The sequence below is a fragment of the Chiloscyllium punctatum genome, chromosome 28, assembly GCF_047496795.1.
Source record: "Chiloscyllium punctatum isolate Juve2018m chromosome 28, sChiPun1.3, whole genome shotgun sequence".
NCBI classification, from domain to species: domain Eukaryota; kingdom Metazoa; phylum Chordata; class Chondrichthyes; order Orectolobiformes; family Hemiscylliidae; genus Chiloscyllium; species Chiloscyllium punctatum.
Genome location: NC_092766.1, coordinates 9,568,115 through 9,592,010, shown reverse-complemented (window position 1 = coordinate 9,592,010; position 23,896 = coordinate 9,568,115). Strand labels below are relative to the sequence as shown.

Here is a 23,896-nt window from a genome sequence, read left to right as displayed (position 1 = left end):
AAAGACAGAATTCTGTCTTCACAAAGGAGAACACAAATAACAGACCTGAAATGATGAGGATCACAGGATTTTGAGAGAGGAAGGAACTGAAGTATATCTTTTATTTGTGAAGAAATGGTGTTGGAGTAATTGATAGGATTGAAGGCTGACAAATTCCCGTGGCCAGATAATCTTCACCGCAGAATACGTAAGGAAGTGGCCACAGAAATAGTGGATGCATTGGCGGGTATCTTTCAAGATTCTTTAGACGCTGGAGCACTTCCTGCAGATTGAAGGGTAGCTAACATAACCCCTGTATTTAAAAAAAGGAAGTGGTGAGAAAGGAGAATTATAGTAGCCAGTGAGTTGGATGTTGGTATTGGGCAAGATGCTGGAATCTTTCATAGCAGAGCACGTGGGAAACAGTCATAGAAAGAGACGCAGTCAGCGTGGATTTACATAAAGGGGAAAAAACAAAGAACTGCAGATGTTGGAAATCTGGCCAGTGACTGAACGGACCCAAAATGTTATACTGGATTAGTGGTGCTGGAAGAGCACAGCAGTTCAGGCAGCATCCAACGAGCAGTGAAATCAATGTTTCGGGCAAAAGCCCTTCATCAGGACCCAAAATGTTGTCTCAGTTTTCTCTACACAGATGATTCCAGACTGCTAAGTTTCTCTCGCAATTTGTGCTTTTGCTTAAAAAAGGGAAATCATACTTGACAAATTACTGGAATTCTTTGAGGATGTAAAAAAGGGAAATCATACTTGACAAATTACTGGAATTCTTTGAGGATGTAAAAAAGGGAAATCATACTTGACAAATTACTGGAATTCTTTGAGGATGTAAAAAAGGGAAATCATACTTGACAAATTACTGGAATTCTTTGAGGATGTAACCAGTAGACTTAATGATGGGGAGCCAATAGATTTGACAAAGCCCCACATAAGAGATTAATGGGTAAAATTAAAGTGCATAGGATTGAGAATGATATTTTGAGATGGAGAGGAAACTGGTTAGCAGACCGGAAACAGTGGGAATAAGTGGATCTTTTTCTGAATGGAGGCAGTGACCAGTGGTGTATGCAGGGATCGGCACTAGGACCCCAAGTATTCACAATGTGTTAATGATGTACATGACACAACTAAATGTAGTATCTCTCAATTTGCAGATGGCAAATCTGGCTGGAAGGGTAAGCTCTAATGAGAATGCAGGCATATTGCAGTGTGATTTGGACAGGCAATGAGAATGTGAATGCTCATGGCATATGCAGCATAATTTGGATAAATGTGAGGTTATCCACTTTGGTAGCAATAAAAAAGGATGGCAAATTATTATTTGGCTGTAATTTTAAAAAGAATCATGAGTTCAATATGTTGTCATGTAGCAGTTGTTAAAAGTGGGTGGGTGGGGCGGTGGAAGCGGGGAGGAAGGTACCTCAGAGAAACTTAAAATTCTGACAGGACTAGACAGGTTAGACGCAGGAACAATTGTTCTCAATGTTGGGAGTGTCCAGACCAGGGGTGATAGTTTAAGGATAAGAAATCAATCTTTCATGATCACTTGGAGAAATGCCTTCATCTGGAGAGTGGTGAACTTGTGGAATTCGCCTCTGCAGAAAGTGGTTGAGACTGAAACATTGTGTTCTGAAGGAGGAGTCTTTTATATATTAGCTCTGGAAAAAAGAATCATGAGTTGTGGGGTAGAGTGGGATTAGATATTATTAGATTGGATTCCCTACAGCGTGGAAACAGGCCCTTTGGCCCAACCAGTCCACACTGACCCTCGAAAGAGTAACCCACCCAGACCCATTTCTGAACACTATGGGCAATTATAGCACAGCCAATTCACCTGACCTACACATCTTTGTGACTGTGGGAGGAAACCGGAGCACCTGGAGGAAACCCACGCAGACATGGGGAGAATGTGCAAACTCCACACAGACTGGAATTGAAGGCTGGAATTGAACCTGGGACCCTGGTACTGTGATGCAGCAGTGTTAACCACTGAGCCACCGTGCCACCCCACAGTGGCTCAGTTTGAAGATCAGCCATTGAAGGGCAGAGCAGGCTCAAAGATTTGAATGGCTTACCTCTGCTCCTTCTGTGAGAGATTTCACTGAAAGAGGGAATGGGATATATTGAAAATTACAGTTACTTTTCACCTAAGTCTGATGATGATCATTTAACCATTGTCCATTCTCATCAAAGCTCATTTCATTTGTTAATCATTTTGTTTAGGGATGGAAGTATGACATCCTTAACTGGTTCGGTTTACATGCGACCTCAGACCATGGTGATATGGTTAACTTTTAACTGCCTTCTGAAATGGCTTGAAGAGCCAATCAGTTCTAGGAGAACTAGTGATCAGCAATAAATGCCAACCTTGACAGTGACGGACACCTCCTAAGAAGGAATTTTTAAAAACTCAAGTGAGGCTAAGAGAAGGGTGAAAATTAGAGGTGCGGTTTATCAGTTGTGGTGTTTCTGGATGAAGATGGGAAATGGCACTAGTTATAGTCATCAATGCAGTGAGAAGAAAATTGTTGGAGTGGAACTAAAGCAAGGAGAAAGTGAGGAGTGCAGATGCTAGAGAGTCAGAATCGAAAATGGTGGCCCTGGAAAAGAACAACAGGCCAGACAGCATCCAAGGAGTAAGAGAGTTGCATTTCGGACATAAGCCTTGAAACAAGGAGGGTTCCACAACCCCACAGAAAGATGGACATTACTGCGGTCCTCGTGGCTGCACTTATTATTTGAAGAAAAGTGACATAAGTTAAAGGAAACATCATTCAATTAGTGATACAAGTTCCGCAGATTGTAGGGTGAGGATAGTGGTAGTGTTGGAGGATCAGGTTTGTTTGGGCCTCCTTTCGAGGAAGACGTGAAAAGCTATATGAGTGTCCTTGTGGCTTGGTGTAGAAAGATTGGACTTTGATCATCAATGGGCAGGTAGGGCCAGATAATTGTTGAAATGTTGTCGGGCATCAGAAGGATTATGTATGTAGGTAGGAAGGGAGCAAAGCATTCAAGATAGGAAGAAATAAGTTTGGTGTGGTTGACTGAAACCATAGATCTGCCAAGGGGATTCCAGACAATGAGGTCATTCACAGTCTTGAAAACAATGGTTTCATCTTCAGTGGTGGTTTACAGTCAAGAGAGGAAAAGTGACAGTTTTAATGCTGACACTCAGCAAGGTAGAGGTCAGTACACAGATGGTACTGTAATCATCTGTTGGCAGCTTTCATGGCAAGGTCAGGGTTATACCTGAGGCAATGGAGCACAGCAAGTTCAGAAGACAATTAGTGGGAGTTGAAGGAGGGCGAGAACCTGAGGCGGCACTATCGTGCCAGCAATCCTTCTTGAAAGGTGAAGAATAGTTATGAGGTCAGAGTGTAGTGTATGGGTGGAGGGAAAGGCTGGTGAAATAATTGGAGCAGGAAATGGTCTGACCTAAAGAATTGGGTCATGAAAAGGATGAATAAAGTTTTCCATGTCATGCTGTGTAGAAAATGCATTCTGGGGAAGGCAGAGGGAGTTAAATTTACATCCTTTACTGAGCACACATCGTTTAGCTTTGGAGGGCAGAAGGTTTATGTTGTGAACACCGTGAAGGTTGGGTTTTATGAAGGAATAGGATTATGATGAATAGATTAGGAGCAGGGATCTGGAGGGTGTCAATGCCAAGAATTTGTTGGAACTTGTATTCCTATACATTTGTTGTGGATGTAGGTTTGCTCGCTGAACTGGAAAATTCATTTCCAGACGCTTCTTCACCCTACTAGGTAACATTTTCAGTGGGCCTCTGGGCGAAGCACTTTGATTCCTGCTTTCTATTTATATGTTTGGGTTTCTTTGGGTTGGTGATGTAATTTCCTGTTTTTTTTCTCGGTAGATGAGGTCTAACTCCATGTGTTTGTTGAAGGAATTCCAGTTGGAATGCCTGCTTCTAGGAATTCTGATGCGTGTCTGTTTGGCTTGTCCTAGAATGGAATTGTTCTCCCAGTCGAAGTGGTGGCCTGCCTTCCTCTGTCAGTAAGAATACTCGTTTTGTGGCTAGTTGATGTTCGTGTATCCTGGTAGCTTGTTTTCTGCCTGTTTGTCCAATGTAGTGTTTGTTACAGTCCTTGCACAGGGTTTTGTAAATAACATTAGTTTTGCTTGTTGTTTGTGTAGGGTCTTTCAAGTTCATTAGTTGCTGTTTCATAATGTGATGGTGGGTTTGTGGGCTACCATGATGCTAAGGGGTCTGAGTAGTCTGGCAGTCATTTCCAAGATGCCTTTGATGTAGGGGAGAGTGGCTAGGGTTTCTGGATGTGTTTTGTCGTCTTGTTTGGATTTGTCGCAGAGAAATCTGCAGACCGTGTTCATGGGTACCTGTTCTTTTTGAGTACACTGTATAGATGATTTTCCTCTGCTCTGCATAGTTCATCTGTGCTGCAGTGTGTGGTGGTTCGTTGCAATAATGTTCTGATACAGCTTTGTTTGTGGATGTTGGGGTGATTGCTTCTATAGTTCAAATTTGGTCCGTATGTGGTGTTTTCCTGTAGACCCTGGTTTGAAGTTCCCCATTGGCTGTTCGCTTTATCGTGACATCTAGGAATGGCAGTTTGTTGTTTTCCTTCTCTTTAGTGAATTTTATGCCAGTGAGGGTATTATTGATGGTCTTGAAGGTTTCCTCTAATTTGTTTCGTTTTGTGATGACAAAGGTGCCATCCATGTAGCTGACCCAAAGTTTGGGTGGGATGGTTGGCAGAGCTGTTTGTTTAAGTCTCTGCATTACTGCCTCTGCTGAGAACCCTGAAATAGGAGATCCCATAGGTGTTCTGTTGGTTTGTCTGTAGATTTTGTTGTTGAAGGTGAAGTGTGTGGTAAGGCATAGGTCTACTAGCTTGACGATGCTGTCCTTGCTGATGAAGTTTGTGGTGTTTAGTGTATGCTTCTTTGGGTCTAATAGTGTAGTGAGTGTTTCCTTGGCCAGGTTAATGTTGATTGATGTAAACAGGGCTGTTGCATCAAAGTACACCATTATTTAATTCTCTTCTATTTTAGTGTCTTTGGTCTTCAGGAATTCTTGGGTGGAGTGGATGGAATGGTGTGAGTCTTCTACTAAGTGTTTTAGTCGTTGGTGTAGCTCCTTGGCCGATCTGTAAGTTGTTGTTCTAGGTTGCGCGACTATGGGTCTGAGGGGGGCTTGGTTTGTGAATTTTGGGTAATCCGCAGAAGAGTGGTCTGTTGGATCCGTCTGGTTTCATTTTTTGCTAGTCAGTCTTATTTATTTCTCCAGATTTCTGAAGTTTTTGAGTAGGGCTGTGATTCGGTTCTCTCGTTGTGGGGTTGGGTTTATTGCTACTTGTTGGTAAGTGATGGTATCTGTAAGTAGTGCATTTGCTTTTTCAATGCAGTTGAATTTCAATAAATAAGACAGACTTCCAAAAAGTGAAACCAGATGGATGCAACACACCACGCTTCTGCAGATAGAGCGAACAGTCAATGGGGAACTTCAAACCAGCATCTATAGGAAAACAATACGTACGGGCCAAATATTGAACTACAGAAGCAATCGCCCCAACATCCACAAACAAAGCTGCATCAAAACATTATTCCATCGAGCCACCACACACTGCAGCGCAGAGCAGAGGAAAAATCACCCATACAGTGTTTTCATAAAGAATGTGTTTCCAATGAACCCTATCTGCAGATTTCTCAGCAACAAATCCAAACAAGTAGGCAAAACGCATCCAGAACCCGTAGCCACTCTCCCTTGCATCAAAGACATCTCTGAAATGACTGCCAGACTACTTATACCCCTTGGCATCATGGTACCCCACAAACCCGCCAACACACTATAAAACAGCAGCTAATAAACTTGAAAGACCCGATACAGACAATAAGCAAAACAAATGTCATTTACAAAATACCATGCAAGGACTGTAACATACACTACATTGGACGAATGGGCAAATAGCCACCAGGATACATGAACATCAACTAGCCACAAAACTACATGATCCTCTCACTGGTATCCTTACATACAGAAGAGGAAGGTCACCACTTCGACTGGGACAAAAAAATCCATTCTAGGATCAGCCAAACAGAGACATGCATGAGAATTCCAAGAAGCATGACATTCCAACCGGAACTCTATCAACAAACACACGGAGTTAGACCCCCATCTACCACCCCCTGAGAAAAAGAATAGGAAATGATATCACCAACCCAAACATATAAATAGAAAGCAGGAATTATCAACAGTGCTTGGCCCGGAGGCCCACTGAAGATGTTACCTAGTAGGGTGGAAATGAAGCTTCTAGCTCAGTGAGCAAACCTACATTCAGAACCTCAACCTGAGTTACAAATCTTCTCAAAACTCGCTATACACTTGTATTGTTGTCCCATTATCCCTTCAGTCGAAGTAAACGCTCAGAGACACAGTATGGTTTTACTTCAGCCTTTATTCTGGTCCTGGAAGGAGAGAGAACAATCGCCCTTGTGCACTGAGACATGAGTTCACTGTCTTCTCTGGAACAGCAATTTCTAAATGAACAGTCTAGCCATTTTACAGGGATGAGCATCCAGATAACACAACACACATATTGATTGGGTGACCGTTAGAATCAGTGAGTGTCAATGGCAAAGATCAAGCCTTCTGGTGTTACTTAATGAATCTTCTTAATCTTAACTGGCCTTACATAATGAATATGTTTCACTTTGTTAAACGGACATTACAAAGTGTGCTTCAAATATTGTTAAATGGCTTTAAATAATGAATGCTTTTCCACCTTGTTAACCTATTACCCTTGCTGCCAGCACCCCATTGCTAACTAAGTTCTTATCTGATCTAAGTCATGCTCAGCTGAACCTCTTGTTTAACAAAACTCAAAACTTAACTCTTTCCCTACCTGCTCATACCCTCTACACATTCTCACATGAATGGAAGTATAGAAAGATCTTGTTAAGATGTTGAATGAGATGCATGGAACTCTGAGCCTTGATTTAAGGTAGTGGGAGTCCATACTGATTGAGACACTGCTGACTGAGAGATAAGTAGACTGCGCATTGTCAAGATATTGGTATAGAGACACAATTTTTTGCCCTTGATGTTTTAATCAATCTAATGCTAACTGTGATAACAGCCTGGCACTGACAATTGTGTGCGCATGACCAAGCCTGATAAGTTTTGCAGCGACAATGATAAAGTTGGTTTGAATTTTTGGATTATGAAATATATCCTGAGCTTGTATATGCATGAAGCTCACTTCAGGATGTTACAAGCTATACTATTTTTAAGATTAGTGAGAGGTGAAACAGTTGACAAAATGAAATACCAATCCTGTGGCTGATTAGCAGTTGACTTTAAAATAAATGAAAGTGATTGTCATTCACTCTGAAAATATTACAGTGAGCATGTACATGTTTTTGTGATCCACTTTAGCAGTTGAATAAAGACTCTGCTCTAAAACGAGGAGCAACACTGACTACATATTGGCATGCATTGCTGGTGTTGAGAACTATCTCTGCATAACATTCTAGCTAGTTATCAATATAGTTCAGTTACAAAGTGAAAATTTTCAAGATTGTCAATAATATATTTTATATGAATGAGTAGAGATTAATCATGAAGGTCTCAGCTATTGATATGTTCTCATTATGATTCTTTTTTTCTCTCACAGAGCATCAAAGCCTCATAATGTCTGCCCCATCAACACCAAAGATTGTGCTGAAAAGCACAACCAAGATGTCACTGAACGAGCGGTGAGGCAGCCGACAACATTTCAAGTGCCAATCATGTAGCTGATTAGCAATTGCAGAATATATAAGTGCACAATGATTTCCAGGGATTCACCATAGGAGAATGTTGCTCTTCTCTTAAATATTTACTGCTCCAGTAGTTGATGGCACTTAATAAAGCTGTTATCAGATGAAAAAAAACGTTTTGTGAAGGACGGTGACCTAGGTGGTAGAATGATGCGGGGCTGTTACGCTGAACGTAAGAACAAGCTGATTATAAGAATGTGGTTTTGTGGCAATGACCCTAGTGGTAAGATTGGCACAGTTTTGTGCATCCCCTTCCTGCTCCTATTTGTGGTTTTGCATAAATTTCAACAGAAACTACAGCAGTGGTGACTAGTTGATCTGGGCTGCAACAGCCTCCCTGTCCTGTCCGTGACAGACACATCAGCTGTGCTGTGTGGTCTGATCTGTAAGAGGCAGCTGGTGGGCACTATCGATCAAGTCCAAAGACCTCCTGTATGCACCTGGGGTCTTGTAAGTGACATACAATCTGCTTCATGGTATGCTTTCTCTCTTTCAGCTGTTTCTTCTTCACTTGTAAAAATAATCTGATCTTTTTTAAAAACATAGATGTTGGCTAACCAACAACTCCTCCACTTTATTGCTGTCTTTTTGCTCATTGGCTTCTTAATGCAGTTGCCAACTGTAACAGTAAAGTATTCTCAACTCTCTCTCTTTCTCAAGTTTTTGCAAAGGCATTAGTTCTTTGTTGGTTGAATGTTATTAGGCACCCCAGCATCCATGTTTTCAGTTTGAGCTAGGCTGGCATTTTTTAATGGGAAGAGTAGCGATACAGGCTAATGAAAGCTGTACAGAAAATAGAATTATTACAAGGTAGAGGGTTTTTTTTGCAGCCATCATGATAAAAGTCCAATAAAGAGGGAGCTTTGCTGGATATAGTAATGGGAAACTAGCCAAAATAAATGAGAAGTGAGCTTGGGGCACATCTTGACAGCAGTGGTCTCAGAATAGCAAGGTTGAAGATAAATCTTGATCAATTATTTTTAGAAGAATTAAATTAATACAAATCAACTGGAAAGAATTATTGAGGATGACATAGTTGAATATATTTTCCATGATCCGTAGTGTTGAGAAATATAACCCACTGGAAAGCAGAGCTATCAAATAAATATCAAATAGCACACGTCAAAAAAAAGATAAATTGAAACCAAAGCAAAAACAAATACAAAATGTCTAAGTTTTAAAATTTTGTGTCTATCTGTGGGGAATAATTATTATGTATCAATGTACACCTAATGGAGAAATAAATCTAAAAGGCAGGGCAAAAATAAACAGTTATTGAGGAATGAAAAATAGACATGCGGTTGAAGCTTTTCATCTTGCACTCATCAGGAGATATGCAAGAATACATCAAAGGCTTCAACACTTCATCCTGCAGAAGAGAAAAGTGTTGCTCAGTTGATAAATGTGGTGCCCACAGCAACAAAGAAACCTTGCCAACCGGTCAGCACCCTTTCAACAACTCAAAAGTACTTGTAGAAACATTGCCTAAGTAATTTTTGTGGCGGGGTGATATTGAAAGAGGAAATACAAGAGCATCAAGAAGTAAAAATATTAATGGAAGAAAATTTATAAATTCATAAAACTTTGGATACAATTCCTGGTCCACATAGATTACATTTGCACTTTGTTACAACCTACAACCTGGGAAATTGTGCTGATGTTTCAGCCCCACGTCTTCTAGGGGGACACTGCAAAAGTGAAATGATTTTATCAAGTGCACACAGTCCTTGGAAACCTGGGTCAGAATCTTGGAATTCCCTGCACAAAGTCATTTTGTGTTTATCTACAGCATAAGGACTAAAGCAGTTCAAGAATGTAACCTAAAACCCCTATCTCCAGGGCAACTAAGGAGGGGAATTAAAGCTTCCAGCCAAAAGTGCACCCATCTCTCGTGAGTGAATTAAGTGAAAAAAGAAACAGCCTAATGGGATCAGGTTAACAGTAAACACTGACCAGGTTCCTATATTAAGTTCTAGCCATAAGTAAATGAATCTATGAACTATTAAAATATGGCTGTATTAGTTACATCTTGACCCCCATTGAAGACTCTTGGACGCACAGAGAAACAAAAAAGAAAAATTGATTGAGTCCAGGAAAAAATTCTGGAAAACTCAATCCAATAGCATCAATCCACAAGGTTCAATGACATTCCTTTTGCTTGCCAAAGCCACCTCTTCAGTCCCCTTTTTCCAGGCTTGCAGGAGGCACAAGGTGATTTGTACACTGAGTTCACAGTCTCTTGAAGATTGTTTAAAGGCAACTTATGGCGTCTAATAGGAAAATGTAATTGGCTTTCCTTTAGACTCCAAGATTCTTTCTGCAGAGAGAGAGTGACACAGAACCTGTTTCCAGGTCTGGACTTTACTTCCCCTCAATAGTAAGCACTCCATCTATTCACTTACCTGGGAGGTGATCATGGAGTTGCCGCCAAGGTGATGAACTCTGTCATCTGCAACTGATCACAATTGCTAACCAATTGGTGATCTGTTGTTCACTGAATTTCATTTAGTGTCCACACCCTGGTTCTATGCCATCTTATTCTTCCCATTCCTCTTCTCTCTTTCCCCATCCCCCTGTCCACTCATTCTGACCCCACACCCCTTCCCCAAATGGCTTGAACAAAGCAGTACAAACAACTCTCACTGAGTGCAAATAACTTATTTTCAGAGGTGCAGCATTTCTTCCCACAGGCCTTGGTGTTTTAAAACAATATTGGCCCATAATCCAAAATAAAGATAAACGAAAAGGTGAGATATTCATAACATAAGAGGTGAGAAAGGTGACAGCCGAACCATAATTACATTTAATTAAATAATTTTAAAATAATATAGTGAATACTTAATACATTCCTTTTAATTAAAGGCGATCAATGAAGCTTAAGGAACTACAGATAATACGTGTCACTTTAGACGCAGGATAGTCGATAGAATCCTTATTCAATTGCGTACAAATCATACAGAAACTGAAAATCTAACGGTGTGAATTATAGAAGGTTTGATCAACTGAATTATTGGAAGTAGTGGAATGGATTAAACTAATGCAGTTGTTCTCGATATCCACATGGCTTTCATTTAGTTGTTATACAGGGTCAAGTTTTAGATCAGAAGATGGAATTAGGGCAAGTCACAGAATGCCCTCTCAGACTGGCAGAAATGTTGGAAGCTGCATTTTGTTGGGATCACTTCACTGTTTACATAAATTAGTCTTGAATTGGAAGTGCTATCTAAAAATTGAACAAAATGAAGAAAATAGGAATGACTTTGTGAAAATGGATGTGTATTTGGCAAACGAAGTTGGGTATATTTAGGTGGGAAGGGTAGCAAGGATATGCAGTACCTGGGAAAGTTGAGTGATACATGAGGAAAAGCTGAATATGTTAACAAAGTTACATGATAAATAGAAGGAAACTTAAATGGGGCATAAACATCAAGATGGCAAATAGCTTGTTTCTAAGCTCCAAGTGTTAAAGTGTATTACAATATATTTATGAAGGTTAATTTCCAGTGACGACATCAATCATTAGTCGGGGAAACTGAACAAGTTTTTCCTAACCTAGGAGTGTAGTATTCTCTCCGGCTCACTATCTTTAAAACTTGAGCCATTGGGACTGGTTTGTCACTAATCCTGTAGTGAGAAGTATATTTTGTGCTCACAGTCAAAACGAATATTTGCCTGGTTAGTTTTGTTTTGAGCATTGGTTCAATAATCTTGTTGAATGTTTGGTTTGACAGTTAAAAGTGGTTAGAGATTTTATTTCAGTTTGGCAGTTTTTGACAAGATGTTGCTGCTGTGTATTTGGTAGTGAAGTTATTAGAAATTTTGGAAGATTCCTTATGTCTGATACTTAATAATGATGACTGTAGCAGCTGGTATAAAATCCATGTGAATGATACAGATATGTGAATAAGATATAGAAGCAAAATTTTTAAAATCCTTCCTTTGCAGAATATTTGACTTTTTGGAAAGCATGTGCCCAAAATGAATGGGTGTGAGCCCAGTAGATAGTTTTGAGTTGTTGATGATTAATATTTTCTTTTGCTGTGCCTTTCAATCCTTTCCACAAACACTTCACACTTTCTCTTTTTTCCATTCATGTTTTCATCTTGCTGCTTTGATTTTTCTTGCATTAAATGTTGCCCTTTTTTTTTCTCTGATAACTCAGCCTGCAGTTGTTGCAATCCCAGAATCAGGGGATTCTTTTAACAAGAAAAGAAAATGTGCCACATATCTCTATACTGAAAGGTTTCAGTGGGAACTGGGGCACCATAGCTGAGGGGCTCGAATTGCCTTTGAGTTCTGTGTATTAAAACCTGTTTAAACCACTTCTGTTCAACCTTGAAGCTTTACCAACATGCTGAAGAACAAACAGCCTCCAACGGTGAGCATTCGAGCAACGATGCAGCAGCAGCAACTGGCAAGTGCCAGAAACCGCCGTTTGGCGCAGCAAATGGAGAACAGGCCCTCTGTCCAAGCTGCGCTCAAGTTGAAGCAGGTGAGCAACAACTTCCTGGTGACGTTTTCTTCTCCATCATCTCAGGATTTCCATGGCATGCGTCATTCTCCAGTTTGCTTTCTCAAAATGGTCTGCTGCTCTACATCCGATGGTCGTACTCTCCAACCAGCTGTTAATCCGAATGTAAAAATTAATGTGAGTGATAGCACCTTTTCCTCGTTTCCTTCCTCCATAGAAGGAACTGTATAGTGACTTCGTCTTCAGCTGTATTGAAATCAAAGGAGCTCTTATGGAGAATTGCAGACATGAGAATATTGAATCATGAGCCTTACTGACTGACCACTACTTTTTTCTGGAAGCTTTTGGATCTTGACACTTTTTTCCATGATTTCAGGTGCTGATAGCAATTTAATATGTAGAAGCATTTCAAATTCACCTAAATCACTAAAGAAATGTTACCATTTATATAGTAGTTCAAGGAAAATAGTCATTCAGTAGTAAGTTAAAGTGATGTCTTTTGGGGGTGTATCTTTTAGGTGGGAGAATAAAAACAACTGTACAAATCTGCTCCCTAGCCCTGAGTGTATGGTACGATGTGACTTCTCACTGGGTTCAAATTGTATTGAAGGAAAAGATTTCTAAAGTGTAAACTTTGGAGAAAATGCAAGGCTTCAGAATGACGTGGCTTCAATGAGTAAAAGTCTTTCTCCCAATTAGGGGAAGTACTTTAGCTCAAATTTGTACTGACGCTAACGTGAAATACATAAAAAGAAAGCAAATGTTAAATTGTTGGTATGTTGACATTATCCTAAAGGTCACATTAGGATATATATATAAGGTTTGTGAAGGGCAGAATGTTAGAGGTAGTAGTAACCTTCAATCTTCTCAAGTTTTAGAGTGGTGTCAGAAAGCTAAATGATCATGCATGTTAACCCATTTTGGAAAGGGAGGGAAGCCAAGAAGATCAGGGGAAAAACCTAATAAAGGTGTACAAAATCTCAGAAGTTGATGGTCTGTGTTGTGGTTGTGAGGAGAAACATGAATTTTCTTTTCCTCTGGCAGGTCATAAGTTATCTTTGTAAATACAGATTCTCAAAGTTTTTCTATTTGAACTAATACAAGCATTTAATGTTTCTTTATCTGTTAGAACATAACTAATTTGTCAGAAACTTGGTGATTTGGTGACTCGTGCTAGTGAGTCATTTTCAGGGTGATTGTACATGAATACTTTTGCATATTTTGTTGTCGTTATCCATTTTGTGGTTTAATTTTACATTTTAGCAGCTCTTCTATGTATGTAAAACTATGTAGAGGCAATGCCCCTGATGGTAGTCTTGCTGGACTATTAATCCAGAGACCCAGATAATATTCTGGGAAACTGGGTTCAAGTCCCACCATAGCTAATGGTAAAATCTATTTTCAATGCAAAATAATCTGGAGTTCAAATCTAACAATGACTTAGACAGTTGTTGACTGTCATAAAAATCCTATAGAATTCACTGGGTTCTTTAGGGAAGGAAACAACTTCCCTTAACTGGTCTGGCTTACATGTGACTCCAGATTTTGAATAATGTGGCTGATTCTTAACTGACCTCTGGGTCATTATGGATAGATGATAAATGCTGGCCTAGCCACTGCCCATATTTTGTGCATGAATTTTTGAAAACTTATTTCCTGGGAATCCTGTAAATAAAAGGTTTAATTTCTTGTGACAAGGGTTCAGCTGCGGTGATGAGAGGGGCTTACTTGTGAATTTCGAGTACCAGGCATTAATATTTTAAAGGTTTTCTTGTAACATCATAAAATTGTAGGAACAGGAGAAGGCAAATCAGCCTAGGTCTGTTACGCTATTCATTTAAATTGCGACAAATCATCTATTTCAAATCTATTTTCCGGCACTATTTTCATATCCGTTGATGTTGTTCTTAAATTCGCATTGCTTTCTGGATTGAACGTGATCACTGAGCTTCCACAGCTCTGATGTATTCGCCACCTGCTGAGTGAAGAAATTTTCTCATCTCCGTCTTAATTCACCTTCCCCTTTATTCTGAGATCCCTGTTTCTCGACTTAGCAACCAGAGAAATTGTTTAAGTACCCTGTCATGCTGAATAAGAATATTGCAAATTTTATTGAGATCAACTCTGATAGCAAGTTTTGAGAAAATTTGTAGCTCAGATTGAGGTTCTGGATGTAGGTTTGTTCGCTGAACTGGAAGGTTCGTTTTCAGATGTTTCATCACCATACTAGGTAACATCTGTGAGCCTTTGGATGAAGCACTGGTGGCACAGCCTGTTTTCAATAGACAATAGACACAGGAGTAGGCCATTCAGCCCTTCGAACCTGCACCGCCATTCAATATGATCATGGCTGATCATTCCCAATCAGTATCCTGTTCCAGCCTTATCTCCATAACCCTTGACTCCACTATCTTTAAGAGCTCTATCCAATTCTTTCTTAAATGAATCCAGAGACTGGGCCTCCACTGCCCTCTGGGGCAGAGCATTCCACACAGCCACCACTCTCTGGGTGAAGTAGTTTCTCCTCATCTCTGTCCTAAATGGTCTACCCCGTATTTTTAAGTTGTGTCGTCTGGTTCGGCACTCCCCCATCAGCGGAAATATGTTTCCTCCTGCCAGAGTGTCCAATCCTTTCATAATCCTATACGTTTCAATCAGATCCCCTCTCAGTCTTCTAAACTCAAGGGTATACAAGCCCAGTCGCTTCAGTCTTTCCGTGTAAGGCAATCCTGCCATTCCAGGAATTGACCTCGTGAACCTACGCTGCACTCCCTCAATAGCCAGAATGTCTTTCCTCAAATTTGGAGACCAGAACTGTACACAGTACTCCAGGTGTGGTCTCACCAGGGCCCTGTACAGCTGCAGAAGCACCTCTTTGCTTCTATACTCAATCCCTCTTGTTATGAAGGCCAGCATGCTATTAGCCTTCTTCACGACCTGCTGTACCTGCATGCTTGCCTTCATTGACTGGTGGACAAGAACACCCAGATCTCTCTGAACAGCCCCTTTACCTAATTTGATACCATTGAGGTAGTAATCTGCCTTCCTGTTCTTGCCACCAAAGTGGATAACCATACATTTATCCACATTAAACTGCATCTGCCATGCATCTGCCCACTCACCCAACTTGTCCAGGTCACCCTGTAATCTCCTAACATCCTCATCACATTTCACCCTACCACCCAGCTTTGTATCATCAGCAAATTTGCTAATGTTATTGCTGATACCATCTTCTATATCATTTACATATATTGTAAAAAGCTGCGGTCCCAGCACAGATCCCTGCGGTACCCCACTGGTCACTGCCTGCCATTCCGAAATGGAGCCGTTAATCACTACCCTTTGTTTCCTATTCGCCAACCAATTCTCTATCCAATCTCGTACTTTGCCCCCAATACCGTGCACCCTAATTTTACTCACTAACCTCTTGTTTGGGTTTCCTTGGGTTGGTGATGTCATTTCCTGTTCTTTTTCTCGGGGGTGGTAAATGAGGTCCGAGTCAACGTGTTTGTTGCGGGAGTTCTGGTTGGAATGCCATTCATCTAGGAATTCTTGTGCGTGGCTCTGTTTGGTTTGTCCTAGGATGGAAGTGGTGAGAGTGGGTCAATACCGTCACGCCAGTAAGGGTATTATTGATGCAACACATCCAACAAGCAAATAAAACACGTCCAGGAATCCTAGTCACTCTCCCCTGCATCAAAGATGTCTCGGAAATGACTGCCAGACTATTCAAACTTCTTGGCATCATGGGAGCTCGCAAATCCACCAACACAGTAAAACAGCAGCTAATGAACTTGAAAGACCCTATACAGACAACAAACAAAACTAACATTTACAAAATACCTTGCAAGAACTGTGGCAAACAGGCAGAAAACTAGTGACCAGGATACATGAACATCAACCAGCCACAAAAACACACAACCCACTCTCACTAGTAACTTTACATACAGATGAGGAAGGACACCACTTCGACTGGGACAACACATCCATCCTAGGACAGGCCAAACAGAGACACGCACGAGAATTCCTAGAAGCATGGAATTCCAACCGTAACTCTATCAACAAACACATTGACTTGGATCCCGTTTACCGGCCCCTGAGAAAAAGAACAGGAAATTACATCACAACAGGAAATGATGTCACCAACCCAAGGAAACCTAAACACAAATACAAAGTAGGCCATGCCACCAGTGCTTCATTTAGAGGCACACTGATGATAACTATTATGGTGATGACTCGTCTGAAAACAAACCTTCCAGCTCAGTGAGCAAACTTACATCCATCAATTCTGATTTCAAAACTCTGAACAATACAGACTAGTCCCCTTAATCTCTCCTCAAAACAAGCTGTCACATCACCTGTTCAGTTGCTGAAATCCTGAAAATTTGATTATTACTAAGATTAATATGCCAGCAGAATGCAGGGTGGCTAATGTTGTGCCTTTATTTAAGAAAGGCTGTCTTGAGAAGCCTGGGAATGGTAGACCTGAGAGTCTACCGTTAGTGGTGGGTAAGTTGTTGAAGGTGAATCTGAAAGATAGAATTTACATGTATTTGATGAGGCAAGAAATGATTAGGGATAGTCAGCATGGTCTTGTGCAAAGGAAATCTTATCTGTCAAACTTGAGTTTTTTTGAGGAAGGAACCAAAATGATTGAAGGTAGAGCGGTAGACATTTGTTTACTTGGCCTTTCAGTAAAGCCTTTAATTGGTTTATCAAACTTTATCAAAGTCAAATCACATGCGATTCAGGGTGAGCTTGCCAAGTGAATTTGCAGTTGGAGACGTAGTGTTGGTAGTGGAGGGTTGTTTTTTGGACTGAGGCCTGTGACCATCAGTGATCCACAGGGATCTGTGCTGGGTCCACTTTTGTTTATATAAATGATTTTGGATTAGAATATAGGAAGCCTGGCTAGTAAGTTTGCGGATGGCACCAAAATTGGTGGTAGTGGAGAGTGAAGAGGTCTATCTAAGATGACAAAGAGATCTTGATCAATTGGGTCAATGGGCTGGGTGGCAAGTGAAGTTAATTTGGGAAAAATTCGAGGTATTGCATTTTGGCAAAACAAGGGCAAGACTTGTATAATTAAGACCCTGGCGAGCTTTGTAGAACAGAGACCTAGGGGCTCAAGTACATATTTCTTTGAAATTTGCATCACAGGTAGGCGGGATGGTTAAGATGACATTTAGTACACTGGCCTTCATTGCTCAAACCTTTAAGTTGGGGAGTTGGGACATTATGCTGAGGTTGTACACTATGTTGGTGAGCACTCTTCTGAAGTACTGGGTGCAGTTCTGGTCGCCCTGTTAAATGAAAGATATTATCGAACTGGAGAGGGTTCAGTAGAGATTTGCTAGGAATGGAGAGTGGTTTGACATATCAAAATAGGCTGGGACATTTTTCACTGAAGTGTAGGACATTTGAGGCTGATGTTATAGCAGTTTATAAAATCATGAAGGACATAGTGCAAATAGCCAATGTCTTTCCCCGAAGTTGGGGAAGTTCAAAATTATGGGGCTTATTTTAAAAGTGAGAGGAGAAAGATTTAAAAAGAACATTAGGGACAATTTTTTTTCTTTTGCATAGTGGTTAGTCTGTGGAAGGAACTGTCAGAGGAATTGGTGGATGTGGATACCGTTACAATGTTTGTGACATTTGGGTAAGTTCATGAATAGAAAAGACTTAGAGGGTGATGGGTCAAACACAGTAAAATGGGACTAATGTGCGAGCTTAGTTGATGTGGACTAGTTGGACTGAAGGCTGTGTTTATACATTGTACGAATCTGACTTATATTTTGACTACCATTTGGAGCACTACTGTTTTCTCAACACATCCTATCACTTTATCCAGACAATCCCACTCTTTCTGACAAACTTGTACATTGTAATTTTAATCTGATATGACGATGTAAAACTCACCGGATTTTGAGTCTTCCTGAGTGACAGGAAACAGTAATGGTTAATGGATGTATTTTGCTCTAGAGGAATGGTGATAGTGGAGTTCCTTGGGAATCTGTTGCTGCTCTTTATATTAATGACCTGGATCTTGATATACAGGGCACAATTTGAAAATATGCAAGTGATTGAAAACTTGAAAGTGTTATAAACTTATAGAACCTCAAAGGCATGTTAGTGACTGGTTAGAATGGGCAGTTAGGTGACAGAGGAATCATCCTTCACTCTGCATGTCAGGTATTCAAGTGAGGGTGAAACTAGTTGTATTTCCTCCAAGACAGTTCAGTGCCTATCCATTCTTTCATGATTTTGCCTGCAATCACTCTTATGTCTTAGCTTCAGTATTCTCAAATACTAAAGATGGTTGCTGTGTCTGTAAAATGCATTTCTTTTCTTGTCCTGTATCTGTATTTCCATGGATATTATTTCATTGAAGTCTTATGCTAGGGGAAACCAGCTATAGGCCATGATGGTGTCCTCTGATACTCTTTTTTTTGTACTCCTCTGTTTGATAAGAATTCTCAAATTCTGCTTTGCCCTTCTATCCGTAATATTGATTTGTCCAGTTCTGTTTGGTTAGAATATTGAGTAAATGTGAGGTTATACACTTGAACAGAAAGTATTGAGCTGAATATTTAAATGAAGACAGGCTATGGGAAGATAAAACACGGTGATGGGGGAAGGTCCTTGTGAGTGAATCACAAATAAAAAGCATCTTAGTTAGAACATAGGAGAAAGCCATTCAGCCCATCAAATCCCCTCTGCAATTTAATATTGGACCGAAGGATCTGTTTCCATGCTGTATATGTTTATGACTCTGTGACTACCATGGTTGCTTTCCTCTCTGCCTCAACTCTACTTTCCTCATAACACTTCAGCCCTGTACTAATTGAAAAATCCATCCTCTCTTTACATGTACTCAGTGTCCTGGCATCCACTGTATTCTCCTCATCTTTGTTTTCAAGTTGCCACCCTTTATCCTAAAACTATGACCTGATTCTAGAATTCACCACAAAGGGAAACATTATCTCTATTTTGTCAATCCCCTTTAGCATGTTACCTAGCTCAATTCAGCAAGTAATGGGGAAGGCAATACAATGTTGGCCTTTACTTCAATGGGAATGCAATATGAAAATGGGGGAGAAAATAAAAACAAAATTGCAGACGCTGGAAATCAGTTTGCTGGAAAAATCAACAGGTCTGGCAGCATCTGTGGAGAGACATCAGTTAATGTTTCGGTCCTGTGAGCCTTCTTCAAAGCATATTAAAAATAAGGTGGCTTTACTAAAATATACAGGGCATTGGTAAAATGACTCAACAAAAACCCGAAAGGACTGAAGATGCTGTAATTCAAATTGGTGGAACATCTCAGCACGTCTGGTGACATCTGTGGAGAGAAATAAAAGCATTTTGGGTCCAGTGATCCTGCAGAACTTGTTCATAATTCCTTATCTAAGCAATTGAGTCATTCAGAGAAGGTTCAAAAGGCTGATATGAGGTCTCGAGGGACTATTATACGAAGAGGTTGAGTAGAGAGGCCCTATTCTTATTGGAGTTTAGAAGAATGAGTGAATTTATTGACAGGGTAATTGTGGAAAATTTATTTCCTGTGTGGGAGAGTCTAAGACTGCATGGCATGATTTCACAATAAGGGGTCTCACATTTAAGAAACAAATGAGGGGGAATTTCTTGTGTTGTGAATGTTAACATCGCCAGAGAGATGTTGAGGCTGGACCATTCAGGATTCACATTAAGATAGACTGACTTTTAATCAGTAAGGAAATAGAGGGTTTATGGGGAAAAAGCAGAAAAATAGAGTTGAGGATCATCAGATCAGCCATGATTTCATGGGATGGTGGAGCAGACTTAAAGGGCTGAATGACCTATTTCACCTTAGTGTTATACAAGTCTTAGGACATCGAACGATACATTGCGGAACAGGCTGTCCAGCCCTCAACTAATATAAGTCCATCATCCATATGCTTATCCAAGGACTGTTTAATTGTCCCTAACGTGGCTGAGTTAACTACATTGGCAGGCAGGCTATCCCATGCCCTTACTTCTCTGAGTGAAGAACCTGCTTCTAACATCTGTCTTAAATCTATTACCCCTCAATTTGCAGCTGTGCCTCCTTGTACAAGTTGACGTCATCATCCTAGGAATAAGACTTTTCCTGTCTTCCCTATCTAATCCTCTGATCATCTTGCATGTCTATTAAGTTGCGTCTTAGCCGCCTTCTCTCCAGTGAGAACACACCCAAGTCCTTCAGCCTTTCCTCATCGGACCTTTGCTTCAGACCAGGCAACATCCTAGTAAATTTCCTCTGCACCTTGTTCCAATGCTCCCACATCCTTCCTGTAATGGGGCGAACAGAACTGCGCACAATATTCCAAGTGTGGCCGCATTAGCATTTTGTATAGTTGCAGCATGACATCATGGCTCCAGAACTCAATCCTTCTACCAATAAAATGTAATACACTGTATGCTGCCTTAACAGCACTATCAGCCTGGGTGGCAACTTTCAGGGATCTATGTACATTGACACCAAGATCCCTCTACACATCCACACAACCAAGAATCTTTCCATTGACCCAGTATTCTGCTTCCTGTTATTCTTCCCAAATGAATCACCTCACATTTATCTGCATTGAACTCTGTTTGCCACCTTTCAGCCCAGTTCTGCAGTTTATCCAAGTCCCCCTGCAACATTCTTCCACACTGTCAACCACTCCATCGACTGTGGTTCCATCTGCAAACTTACTAACCCATCCACATATGCCTGTGTTCAAGTCGTTTATAAAAATGACAAATAGCAATGATCCCAAAACACAGCGTTGTGGCACACCACTAGTAACTGGACTCCAGGTTGAATATTTTCCATCAACCACAGCTCATTGCCTCCTTACAGAAAGCCGGTTTCTAATCCAAACTGCTAAATCACCTTCAATCCCATGCTTCTGCATTTTCTCCAATAGCCTATCATGCGGAACCTTATCAAAGACTTTGCTCAAGTCCATGTACACCACATCAACTGCCCTGCCCTGCCCTACCCTTATCCACATGTTTGGTCACCTTCTCAAAAAACTCATGTTTGCGAGACCAAAAAAAGCGAAAATGTTGGAAATTCTCAGCAAGTCTAACAGCATCTGTAAGGAGAGAAAAGAGCTGAAGTTTAGAGTCTAAACTTTGACCCTTTGTCAAAGCTTAAAAAAAGGAGAAATAGGGAGGTATTTATACTAAGCTGAGAGAAGGTGAGTCATGGCTCCAGAAGCAAAGGTAGCAATAAAGAGGTGATAATGATAGTGCATAGAGAGATTAAAGGGAGATTAGGGGCTGTGAATGACCAAGATTGAAGCCAGTGCTATGTGACAAAATATGTGGGGTATGGGGGCGATGGGTGAAGCAGAGACAAAATGGAAAACGGGAGAAGGGTAGCAAAAGGGGAAAAGGAGAGGAAAAAGGTGATAAAAGAGTGAGGAGTGAGAGAAAGAGACCATCAAGAAATAAGAGGTACAGAACATTGAAAGGAATATATGTTGAACGGGAAGGTGCAATTGCAGAAGGTGCAACACCTGCCCCTTACCTCTTCCATGCTCACCATCAAAGGCCCCAAACACTCATTTCAGATTAAGCAGCATTTCACTTGTACCTCTTTCAATTTCGTCTATTGCATTCGTTGCTCCCAATGTGGTCTCCTCTATATTGGAGAGACAAAACGCCGACTGGGTGATTGTTTTGCTGAGCACCTTCGGTCTGTATGCAATCAGGTCCCGGACCTTCCCGTGGCTTGCCACTTCAATACACAATCCTGCTCCCATGCCCACATGTCTGTCCTTGGCCTGCTGCAATGTTCCAGTGAAGCTCAACGCAAACTGGAGGAACAGCATCTCATCTTCCAACTAGGCATGTTACAGCCTGCCGGTCTCAACATTGAATTCAACAACTTCAGATGACTATCCCATCTCGACCCCTCTGTTTTCATTCTGCTCCGTAATTTTATTTAATTTTTTTACATATATTTCTTTCACTGTTCTGTGCCTCTTATTTCTTGTGGCTGTCTCTCATCACCTTTTTCCTCTCCTCTTTCCACCTTTGCTACCTTTCTCCCCTGTTTTCCATTTTGTCTCTGCTTCACCCATGCCCCACATATTGTCACATAGCACTGGCTTCAGCCTTGGTCGTTCACAGCTCCTAATCTCCCTATAATCTCTCTATGCACTGTCATTGTCACCTCTTTGTTGGTACTTTTGCTTCTGGAGCCATGACTCACCTTCTCTCAGCCTAGTATAAATACCTCCCTATTTCTCCTTAAGCTTTGACAAAGGGTCAGTTAGACTCTAAACTTCAGCTCTTTTCTCTCCTTACAGATGCTGCTAGACTTGCTGAAATTTTCCAACGTTTTCTCTTTTTTTTTGGTTTCAGATTCCAGCAGCTGCAGTAATTTGCTTTTATCCATGTTTGTGAGACACTTGACAAATCCTATCTCTTCTAATCCTTTCCGAAACTTTTTCTACAACTGGTCTATAATAATCTCTACTGCCCTTGAACAAGGGCACAACATTTTCAATTTTCTGGTACTAAACCTGATCAATCAACCAAAGATTGATCAAAGCCATCTTTGATCAATGATGACTCCAAGATCAAAGCCTAAGGCTTGGCTATCTCCTTCCTAGCTTCCCAGAGAATTCTTGGAAAAATCCCATCTGACCAAGGGACTTATCTACTTGCACACCTTCTAGAATTGATAACACCTCCTTACTAACCTCCAGCCCTTTAATAGACTGTATCTCAGTCTTCTCTTCTACAATATTCTCCTTTCCTTCAGTAAAAACAGATGAGAAATCTTTGTTTAGTATCTTTCTGATCTCCACAGGGTCCACACACAACTTCCCACTTCTGTCTTTGAGAGGCCATATTCCTACCCTAGTCATCCTTTTATTCCTCACATATCTATAGAAAGCTTTAGGGTTCTCCTTTATTCTACCTCCTTTATTCCTACATCTTTTATAAACTAATGTCGAAAAGATTTCTTGAATTGCTGTAAGTAGGCTTTGTGTTATGAGATTTTGACCTAGTATCACTGAAGGAATGGCACGATATTTTCACGTCAGGGTGGTGGTTGAACTTGCAGGTGGTTGTGCTCCCTTGTATCTGCTGACCTTGTCGTTGCAGTCATGAGTTTCAAACCAGTCATGTTTTCCAAGAATCAAATTTGTTTGTAATATTTGTAAGTGATTTGGATGAAAATGTAGATGGTCTGGTTTGGAAGTTTGCAGGCGACATGAAAATTAGTCAAATGATGAAAAGTGAGGAAGATTATCCATAGAGAATATAGAGAACGATATAATTTAAGGAGGAGAATATGATGGATGGTGAGTTAAAGCTATGTTTGATTTTTTTTTAAAAAGTGATTGGTTATTCTGAAAAGCATTAAGGCAGACAATTCCCTAGGACATGATGGGATCTATCTCTGAATACTGAGGGAAGAATTGCAATCTTCGTAACGTGTTTAATCACAGAGGACAGAGAATGGGCAATATTGTTCCTTTGTTGAAGAAAGGTAACAAGGATAATCCAGGAAATTAGAAGTCATTTGAGCTGGGTCAGTGGGTAAGGAAATTATTCGAGAAAATTCTTGAGGACAGGATTTACTTGCATTGGGAAAGTATGTAC

General features: G+C 40.6%; 1 protein-coding gene across 3 annotated transcripts in view; it reads left to right on the top strand.

Annotated features, from left to right (window-relative positions):
- The window catches only part of chtopa (chromatin target of PRMT1a), a 47,906-nt gene that overhangs the window by 10,492 nt on the left and 13,518 nt on the right, over positions 1-23,896 (top strand). For all 3 annotated transcript variants that reach the window (XM_072548886.1, XM_072548885.1, XM_072548887.1), the window contains exons 2-3: positions 7,653-7,734; positions 12,139-12,289. In XM_072548886.1, coding sequence (XP_072404987.1) covers positions 7,653-7,734; positions 12,139-12,289 — 233 coding nt within the window. The remainder of the gene's footprint in view (positions 1-7,652; positions 7,735-12,138; positions 12,290-23,896) is intronic.